The 10,944-nt window shown below is 37.1% G+C and overlaps 1 protein-coding gene across 1 annotated transcript; it reads left to right on the plus strand.

The window, feature by feature from the left end:
- The first annotated feature begins 2,705 nt into the window (after window positions 1–2,705).
- On the plus strand, window positions 2,706–4,762 carry LOC145012105 (peroxidase 27-like). Its single transcript, XM_078970888.1, has 4 exons — window positions 2,706–2,969; window positions 3,116–3,304; window positions 3,829–3,991; window positions 4,118–4,762. The coding sequence occupies exons 1-4, from the start codon at window positions 2,748–2,750 to the stop codon at window positions 4,522–4,524; spliced, it is 981 nt and encodes a 326-aa protein (XP_078827014.1). The 5' UTR covers window positions 2,706–2,747; the 3' UTR covers window positions 4,525–4,762.
- Window positions 4,763–10,944: the final 6,182 nt, after the last annotated feature.

The following is a 10,944-nucleotide window of genomic DNA, read 5'->3' on the forward strand; positions in this document are numbered from 1 at the left end:
AGTGGGATCTAAGGCCGCAAACTTCAGATCCATCCTCCCTTAGTGCAGATACCACGCATAGTTGCCAACTATACGTGCATGCAAAGCCTTTCAAGGTTATATCATCAAAACTAAGCTTCATTCAAGGTTTTGGTGGATGGAAAGGGGCTAAGCTAGATAAAGCGAGCAACTTTATGTCATTGGGGTACCTAGAGTGGTCCTGATCTAGAACCATATCCTTGTGATAAGTCCATATCTAAGTTTGACTCCAATTTTCACCAAAAAAAGGCCATTTACTTCCAAGAAAAGACATTTAAGCAACTAAAGATCAATGTCACGACTTTATACCTGAAGATAATGGTCAATACAATGTAGATGTTGGATCTAATGTTCCTTTCCTTGCTCCTTCCTTTTCAAGCTCTAAAACCCTTCACAAAGGCACAAGTTTCACTCTCTAACGCTCACACACTCTCAAGGAAGCTCAACTATGTAGCTACGGTTTTGTTCTGGGTTGCATGGACGGTGAGGGAGGCTTCAAATGAACCATAAGCCCTTTAAATAGGGTGGTAACCCCTAATGATTAGGGTTTCTTTCTACAACGCTTACTAGATGAGTCGGACCTTCCAACTCGTCGAGTAGCATCCAAGTCCCGCGTCCTTATAATAGTCTCTACTCGACGAGTTGGAGCACCCATACTCGCTGAGTCCATGCACAAAACCCTAAAAAAATTAGGTAAATTGATTAATACCTAGAACATGTGTTACACCATGCATGATACTCTTTCAAGAAATCTAGTCGACAACACTTTACCAGCGACTTCATCATAACCGGTGACTTCGTCATTAGTGGAGACTATACTCTTTAGTGGCGACACAAACATTAGCGGTGACTATTCTCTTTAGTTGAGACAAATTGATCAAGAGCGACGGATCAGTAGCGGCGGCTGATTATCGGCAACGTGTCGCTGCTATTACCATTACCTGCAACAATGAGACCCTTTAACGGCGACTTTTGTCGCCACTAATTGTCTTTTTCCCTGTAGCGTTTGTGGTCGGACCATATGTATTATTTTAATAAATATATTGTGTCTAAATAATAAATGTATAATAAAATATTTGAATGGTTATAAGGGTACAGCCATCTTTTTATGTTATTAGGGACCAAATACGCAAAATTATAAAATTTAAACGACCATCCAAATTAAATAAAAGTTTATAGACCAAATGCAAAAATTACACCAGATTATAGTCACCATCCATGTAATTAACTATTTTCTTTGGAAGATATGATTGTCATTTGTCAAGGTCCTCAAGGATCTCAATTACCGAATGATTCAAAATGTTTCGTTGGTATTTGATTTTAAAATTACCGAATGATGAAAAAAGTTTCGTTGGTAATTGATTTTAAAATATCATTTTAACATACCAACTCAGGGAAGTCCTTTCTAAATTAGCAACAGAGATTCGGTCCAAAATCCCGAATGATCGATTTATATTAGTCAGTCGCTAATGTGTAGGAAAATACTCGGAAAATAAGTGATGGGACATCCGTCGCTGAATTATATTCCGGGCTAAATTTATGGCTGATCTAAATGCAAGCCTATATGATAAAAATGAAAAAGTAGGTTTCCATTTTAGGATGTTAACCGTATATTTAAACACCAAACAAAAAACTACTAATGAATACCAATGGAATGCATTTCCAAACGAAATTCATGTCCATGTAATTAAATTCGTTCGGATTGTAACTTATCTGATAAGTTTCATTTATCTAAAGAAATATTCAACAAATTGAACATTCTTAGCGTTTTTTAAAAAAACCGATAGCCAATAACGACCTCGTAATCGATGATTGAGAAAACTATAAATGAATTTCACTTGACATCAAAGGATATAGTATCTCATGTGTTTTTCCCTACTAAGCAATCCAACAGATATTCCAGACACCTGTTTTGAATGGAATCACGTACCAATGATCCGAGATACCGCATTCCCTTCCCAAGGGGTACCCAAAAACGAAATCTTTCTTTTCAAATTACATGAAATATCACCAACGTGTATCAGCTGATCCATATAAAATCCTATCTGTCTCAGTCTTCTTAGTTAGTTTATGTAGAAGTAGGTGATACTCTAAAAAACAAGCAACTAGAACCTATAATTATCATTATCTCATGTACGATTTCCTTTCTATTATTTTTCTGTTGTCGATTGGAATCGGTCAGAATGAAGCAAGCAAGTAGATTCGCTTCGAATCTATATTATAAAATCCAGCAAAAGTCAACCAAAAATGTTGCTTCATAATTTAGAAATACTTAGTCGGTGTCTCATTTCCACTTTTCACCTTCTTAATTGGATATTGGATAAGGCTTTCGAGTTTTGGACGTAATTAATGAAACAAACAAGGGTTCCGAGTAAACTGCTAAACAAAATTGAAGTTGTCTTGAAAAAACATGGAAATTTCCAAATAACTTCGATCTTGATATTTTAGACATGGTCTATGATTGTGATGCATTAGAACGTTTAAAAATACAAAATATGTTTTAGTTTTTTGAATAGAGCCCAGTAGGTATTAATGAAATAAGAGTTGACAAAGATAAAGTAGTTCAAGTATGCACAAGAATAGAACGCTGACAAGTATTATTCGTTGAGAAGTTCATTTCGAATGGCTCTTGGACACAATTTGAATAAGTCTTTCTTTTCTTTGCATCTATAAAACCAAGACAGTCTTTGCTTTCATAATCATCACTCCCATTGTGTGTTTTGGAAGAAATGGCATACAAAAAACACATTTCTTTACTTGTTCTTCAACTCCTTTATCTTGCCTTTGTTTTTACCTCTGCCAATGGTAGTTACCTCAAGTTAGGATTCTACCAAAAAACATGCCCTAACGTAGAGGCTATCGTAGCAAAGGTGACAGCTGATCATATTTCTGTAGCTCCATCTCTTGCAGCTCCTTTGCTCCGCATGCACTTTCATGATTGTTTTATTAGGGTACGTACAATAATATTATTCGTTTCTTGAAATTTATATAGTTTATTTTCCTCAAACATAACATAGCTAGTAGTAATTCTTATGCATGCGTTAGGGTATTTACATAACTTTATCTCTTAAGCTAATGGTGTTTGATTATGCTTCAGGGATGTGATGGGTCTGTACTATTAGACTCTACCAAAACTAACGCAGCCGAGAAAGTTGGACCTCCCAATCTTTCGCTCAGAGGTTATCAAGTTATTGACGCTGCAAAATCTGCATTAGAAAAAGAATGTCCAGGTGTTGTTTCTTGTGCAGATATCTTATCTTTGGTAGCTCGTGATGCAGTCTACCAGGTACTAATGAATTAATATATGCGATTTCATGATGAAAAATATATTGGTCTTGAAAAAGCCACTCAAAAAAGTAAATTTAAAAAAAAGGAAAAATGATTAAAAGTCCAACGAAGTTTCCAAACCGTTTTTTGTCTGTTCAAAAAAACCCAACAAACTTAACATTTTATCTAAAAAGTCCAACTAAGTTACATTTTCTCGAAAGTCAAATAAGATAAACAGATGACGTGGCTTATTACTGTATCGGAAAAATGACTTGTTAGACCAACGAAGTTTCCAAAATGTTTAAAAAACTCCAATCATGTTTTGACTGTTCAAAACAAACCCAACGAACTTAAACAAAACAAAATTAGAATTTTCTGAACGGTTTGAAACTTTGTTGAACTTTTTAAACAAAATGTTAAGTTCGTTGAGTTTTTTTGAACAGACAAAACATGATTGGGTTTTTTTGAATGGTTTGGAAACTTGGTTGGCCTTTTAAATCACTTTCCCTAAAAAAAAAAATACGTATGTGTTTTTTTTTCTAGATTAAAGGACCATGGTGGCCAGTTCCTTTAGGGAGAAGAGATGGAAGTGTATCCATAGCGTTGGAGAGTTTATCACTACCTGCTCCTTTTGGAAACATTGCTCAACTCAAAGCACAGTTTGCCTCCAAAGGCTTGAGTGTAAAGGATCTTGTAGTCCTTTCAGGTATTTTTGTCCTATTTCCCTCCCCGAGGTTGATTAATTTAATTGCTGATGTTGAATTTATAAGGGAATGAAATAAATGGAGATAGAATAAAATAGATTGGTTTAAAGTCTTGCATGTTCATACAGGAGGACACACTATAGGAACTTCTCAATGCTCTACCATTGTAATTCGGTTGTACAATTTTACGGGGAAAGGTGACACTGACCCTACTCTAGACCCGAAATATGTACCTTTCTTGAAGAAAAAGTGTAAGCCCACCGACACCACCACACTGTTGGAAATGGATCCTGGGAGTTTCAGAACATTCGATGAGGATTACTACACTATTGTCATGAAAAGGAGGGGCTTGTTTCAATCGGATGCTGCTCTTCTTGATGACAAGGAAACAGCTGCATATGTAAAGCTTCAAGCACAATCGCATGGATCCACATTTTTTAAAGATTTTGAAGAATCGATGGTTAAAATGGGTCAAATCGAAGTTCTGACAGGCAGCGCTGGTGAAATCAGAAAACATTGTGCTTCGGTCAATTAATTAAGTTGATTGATTTGCGTTTTTTTTAAAGAAATCGGCAAATTATGCTGATGAGTGATGCGTGGTTTGTTTTAGTTAATAAAGACACCAACAAGATGTTTGTGTCCGGTATATATGTAGTTTGATATTGGTGCTTAAACAGAGTGATTGTATATATTTGGAAAAAAAAATGTTTGATATTATATAGAAAGATGATGCAATGTAACTGTGTTAAAATATGAAGTGACGTTTTTCCTAATCTTGCATTAATAAATCAGATTATAGTGTATACACTTGAACATGCAATAAGCTTAATTTTTTATTTCTTTTTTGACTTTAAGAGTAGTGTATTTTTTATTTCAATCGTAAACGCCTTAGTGATCACAATATAACGAATGGGAAGGTAAACGGATAACAAGCTGGGCTGCTAAATCTTTTTACATGATAAAATGATTTTTTTAAGACTATATATATGGATCTATGTGATATAATATTGTTATACATGATCAGTTGTACTCTATTAAAAAGTTCTACCACATCAGAGACGAGGATATCAAACGCAAATGGTATGAACATATATTGATATTTCATGCACGATTTCTCAAGTTTTTGTAACCTTGCATGTGGCAGCCTTTAAAGCAGCATGTTCCACCTTGAAACCTCAAGCCCTCAAGCCCACGAAAAATAAATATATCATCGGGATGGAGAGTGTCGGATACCAAGAGGTAAGAAGGTTTTCCCTAAATGTATGAAGGGTCTTGATAAGATACGAGAAATAAAGTAAAATGGATACTTTGCGGTTATGAGAAGTTCGGTGATTCAGTTGCTGGAGGCTGCTCGAACAAATATCATAGAAACGAGAATAACTCTACATGAAAATAATCTTTGTTGTGCCGGAAATATATCAAAATACCCAAACTGCAGTGTCGAAACTCTCGAAGTGGTCTTCAATAGAAAATAAAGTCCACATGTTCAAGATACATGATTCGTCAACTGAAGATCAAGAGCGTCAACTCATAAAATCCCATAAAGTGAAGAATGCAAAACAACTCTTTTGATCAATCGGCGTTGCAGTGAAAGCATCACAAAGAATAATATGATGTCTGACTGCGGTATGGAGTAATCTTCATGGAAAGAATAGAAGTCTTCAAAAATAATCGACATGAAATGAACCAATGTGACTATCTAAGGTTCGGTTGTGGTAAAAATTGGTGTTAAAATATAATTTGTTTTAAGAAAAAAATTGGTTTTAATAAAAAATTTTGCTACATAAAAAAAATTGATAATAAAAAAATAATTGGTTTCAAAAATAATTGGTGTTAAAAAAATTTTAATTAAAAAAATAACAATAAATAAAATTTGGCTTAACAAAAAAATGGAGTTAAAAAAATATGAGGGTTAAAAAAAAAGGGGACTGAGAAGAAGAAAGGAAGGAAGGAGGAAGAAGGAAAGGGGGAAAGAAGGTGGAGGGAAGAAGGAATAATGAGGGAAAGAAGAAGAAAGGAGGGAAGGAGGAAGAAGGAAAGGGGGAAAGAAGGTGGAGGGAAGAAGGAATAACGAGGGAAGGGGCTAAAAAGAGGAGGGAGCGAAGCTGTGAGGAGAAGGGGGGAGGTTGTGGTTCATGAAGAATTGCATATAGAATTTCCATTGTGGTAGAAGACAGTGAAATGAGACTGGATTTGTGATATGGATGACTGCGGTAGCTTGAACTGAAAACACTTGATCAAATGATTAAAAATAAAAGGAAGTAGGGACGCAAAGAATATATGGATCCTATGTAATTGCGGCATATCAGATATACCATAAGAATGTATGATTGATATATTTTTCTAGAACCGCAGTGAAGAGAATGCTTCAAGAATTTTGTTTGAAAAGAAAAGAGGCATATTCTTCAGACTACGACTGCGGTAGCTATCAGTTTACAAATAACTGTAGGTCTGGATTCATCATCCCTAACATTTCTAGAAAACTATTCAGTTTTGTTGCATCGTCTGCCTTTATGAATACATCAGCAATCTCTTGATGAGTTGCAACAAATATTAGTTCAATGTTACCTTTGAGAATGTGGTCCCTAATGAAATGGTACCGAAGTTCAATGTGCTTCGTCTTCGAATGGTGAATAGAATTGTGAGAAATCGCTAGATTCTCTCTAAGTCACAATAAATCGGTATCCATAGCATCCTGTATCCGTACTCCATCAGTTGGATTTTCATCCATAGGACTTGAGAACAGCAGCTAGTTGCGGCCACATACTCGGCTTCTACAGTAGACAAAGAGACGTAATTTTGTTTTAGTGAAGACCACCTAACCACTCTTCCTCCAAGAAATTGACATCCACCTGAAGTACTTTTTCTATCCAATCTGCATCCGATATGATCCACATATGTGAAAGCTTGAAGGCTGAAGTCATTCCCTGCAGGATACCATAGACCGAGAGCTTTGCTTCCTTTCAAGTATCTAAAGATTTGTTTGACAACGGTTAACTGGTTGGCTTTGTACCTGGCACAGAAGCCTATTACAAAGACAATATCTGGTATGCTTGCGGTGAGGTACATCAAAGAACCAATCATTCCTCTATAAGTTTTGTGGTTCACTGATTTTCTGGAAGGATCAACAGAAATCTTATATCCAAAGGCCATAGGAACCTTGGTTAAGGAACAATTGTCCATTGTGTATTTCTTCAGCAGTTCAGATATATATTTTTCTTGATGAATGAATATCCCTTGAGGGACTTGTTTCACTTGGAGTCCTAGAAAAAAGTTAATCTCTCTATTCATGCTCATTTGGAACTTGTTGGTCATGAGCATTTCAAATTCATGCACCATACCCTAATCTGTTATCCCAAATATGATATCATCAACATAGATTTGAACAAACATTATATGGTTACCATTTGCCTTTCTAAATAATGTGGGGTCAATCACACCACTTTTATATCCAGACATGAAAAGAAACTCAGAGAGAGTCCCATACCATGCCCTCGGAGCTTGCATAAGACCATAGACTACTTTCTCAAGCTTGAAATACTAATCTGGGAAATCTAGACTTTCAAAGCCTGGAGGTTGTTCCAAATAAATCTCTTCTTTCAATTCACCATTCAAAAAGGCACTTTGTACATCCATTTGGTGTACTTTGATCTTTTTGTGTGCCACATATGCTAAGAAGATGCATATGGCTTCCATTCTGGCTACATTGGCATAAGTTTCATCATAGTCAACACCTTCCAGTTGACTATACGCCTTGGCAAGTAATCTTGCCTTGTTTCGCACGATCGCACCAGATTCATCAAGTTTGTTTTTGTACACCCATCTTGTTCCAACAATAGTGTGACCATTTGGCTTCAGAATAAGTTTCCACACTTTGTTTTTTTCAGACTCTAGTAATTGTTCTTGCATGTCGGTGATCTAGTCAGGCTCCAGAAGAGCTTCGTTGATGGATCGGGTCTCCACTGTCGACATAAAGGCTGCAGAGTGATAGTGGTCCATAAGATCATGAGAAGATTAAGTCTGTACGCCTACGGATGGGTTTTTGATGATTTTACCCGGAGGGTGTTCTTTTGTCCAAACATGTAGACGAGCATTAGTAGCTCGGTGGAAGGAATGTCAACAACGTCAGATGATTCTACAGTTAGAGAAGGCACTCCCCCCCCCTGCGACTTGTGAGCAGCCTGCAGAAGTGTCTTTGAGTTGGACTAAAGGATTAAGAATGACAATCGAATGAGGTTCCCCTTAGATTTCAAATTGGAGTTCCTCTTGAACCATAGATGGTTCCCCCTGGATTAAAGAATGCATGATAACCCTTGGATCGATTCTTGTGTCTATATTTTCTTCTTTATCGAAGTCTGAGAAAGCATTTGATGGAGTTGAGACTCTGCGAGTGGAAACCGGAGCTGCGTCTTCAAGCACTGGAACCTCGATGGTTGTCGTATGAGCCGGATTTGTGCTTTCCCCATCAATGGCGAGGTGGAAGTTCCGTGCGACAAATCTCTAGACATTGAGGGCCAAGAAACTTCGGCGTGTTATTGTTGAGCTTCCGAAGACACAAGAATTTAAGACAATTGAGTAGTCTCTATGGGTCAAATAAGTCGTCATAGTTAACTTCACTTTCCAAGATAGCTTTTGTTTCACTTCATGGAGAAGTGTTGCGGACGTAATAGTTGTTGAATTTAACGTCAAAACTTTCAACTATTAGTCTCGTTCGTCTAATGAGAACTCTGTAGGCCACCTTGTTTTTTGAATAGCCATGAAAAATGTCTTCATCTGACTTCGGTGTAAATTTGTTGATGTGATTCTTCTTGTTGATCACAAAACATCTACACTCGAATATGCAAAAGAATCGGACATTCGGTTTTCGATTGTTGAATCCCTCATAAGGTTTTTTGTTGAGATGCTTGTAGATGATGCTTCGCTTTTGAACAAATCACACCTTCGTCACTGCTTCGGCCCAAAAGTATAGACGAAGGTTTGTAAAGTTTAACATGGACCTGTCTTCTTCTACCAAAGTACGATTTCTTCACTCTACTACTCCATTTTGTTGCAGTGTGTAAGGAGATGAGAAGTTGTGTCTGATACCTTTGGAAACCAAGGAACTATTCAAGAGATGATTAGTGAACTCGGTTTCGTTGTCACTTCGGATTATGTGAACTGATAGCTTGATTTGGAGTTTAATTTCTTTTATGAAGTTTATCAGAACCTGCAGTGTTTCGGATTTTAGTCTCAGGAAGAAGACCCATGTGAAGCGAGTAAAATCATCAACTATAACCAGTATATGTTTCTTGTGATGGAGACTAGCTACGGTAAATGGACCATAGAGATCAATATGTAATAGCTCTAGGGGTTCAGATATTGATGAATCAATAACCAGTGCATGACTTCCCATTGATTATTTTCCACACTCATAAGTAGGGAAGAGTGTATCATTGTTGTACTTCAGAATGGGAAGACCTCGTACGAGTTCTTTTGTGACAAGGTTGTTGATATACCTGAAGTTCAGATGAGCCAGTTTGTGATGCCATAACTAGCTGACTTCATATACTACTTTGGACAGAAAACATAAGTACGGTTTCCCAATGATCAATAAGACATCCAAGGTGTACATGGTCCTTTCGTACTTTGATTTGATCAAACAACTACTTCTATTGCTTGTCATGATGTAGCAGTATTCATTATTAAGCTCAACCTGATGACATGATTTGCATTGTTGGCCTACATTGATGAGATTATTCTTGAGGCCTTCTACGTAAGCAACCTATTGTATTGAAAAGTTCCCTATTGTTAATACATTGTAACCTCGGATGATATCGTTTGCATTGTTACCAAAGGTGACATGTCCTCCATTATATACAGGCCTGAAATCACGATGATATTCTAACCTTCCGGTCATGTACAACGAGAAAGCACTATCGATTAGCCACTCCTCCTCTTTTTTCTCCTTGCACAATGCCTACAAAAATCAATGGGTTTGTTTGGGCACCCAAATGAGTTTGGAGCCCGGAGACAAACCAGGACTTTTCTGACTAGATGCATGAATACAATATGATGGTCTTCGCCATTGACGACCTTTCAATCTTCTTTGGTTCTCACTCTTATATCATATCATCAACGTCAGGTTCCACATTGTTCCGAACGATTTCATGTCGATCGCGGATCTGGAGAAGCTTCCGGTGGGGACTCCTAACCACCAAACTAGACATATAGATGCGACCCCCCCCCCCCCCCGAAAGGCGAATAGGAAGCTTAAAGCGATATGGGATCCCACCTTTGATCGAGATGAAGGTGTAGTTTACGAGGTTCAGGGACAGGTTTCTTGTCATTCTTGAGACCTAGACCTGGGTGTTTGTGAACTTTTGGAGTGTTACAAGGTTTTGGAGGATTACGAGGTTTCGAAGGATTATGAGGTTTTGGAGGATTACATGGTTGGACTTGATATGGCCATTTCTGATGATAAAATCCAAAGTTAAGATTTTTCTCATTTAGCCAAACACCATACTTTGTCGGCGGTCCGGAGGGCGTGGTGTGATGCTCATGACCAATCCTAGAGTGATACTTGACTGATTTGCCACTGGGATTTAAGAAAGTTTGAGCATTTGACTTCCTCCTAGGTTTTTTCCTTTTGACGGACTGACGCGACTTTACTAAAGTGGGAGTCGACAAAATTCCTTTCCATTTTGGGTCATCCAATGAATAGTTTTGAAAACAATATCTTTAAAAAGATTTGACCTTCCTTTAGGATTTGTCAGAAGAGTTAGAAATTGTTTTTTACGTTACAATCCCTTTTGTCTGAAACCTTGACTGTAGTGCCTTTTGAAACATAATTGAAAGAAACACATTTTTCAGGACCTTTTTGTTTTAAAACATATTTATGAAGATTTTGTTTTGAAAAATTGGTTTGTTTGAGTGTTTTGTTGTCGAAATCATTTTCCCGCTTTTTACCAAGGGATCT

This window comes from Lactuca saligna, chromosome 8 (assembly GCF_052625555.1).
Source record: "Lactuca saligna cultivar CGN05327 chromosome 8, ASM5262555v1, whole genome shotgun sequence".
Taxonomy (NCBI): domain Eukaryota; kingdom Viridiplantae; phylum Streptophyta; class Magnoliopsida; order Asterales; family Asteraceae; genus Lactuca; species Lactuca saligna.

Excerpts from the sequence above, each read along its gene's own strand:
- LOC145012105 (XM_078970888.1), top strand. The coding sequence starts at position 2,748 with ATGGCATACAAAAAACACATTTCTTTACTTGTTCTTCAACTCCTTTAT. Across the intron at positions 2,970-3,115 it reads TTCATGATTGTTTTATTAGG|GGATGTGATGGGTCTGTACT; the intron begins GTACGTACAATA and ends ATTATGCTTCAG. Across the intron at positions 3,305-3,828 it reads CTCGTGATGCAGTCTACCAG|ATTAAAGGACCATGGTGGCC; the intron begins GTACTAATGAAT and ends TTTTTTTTCTAG.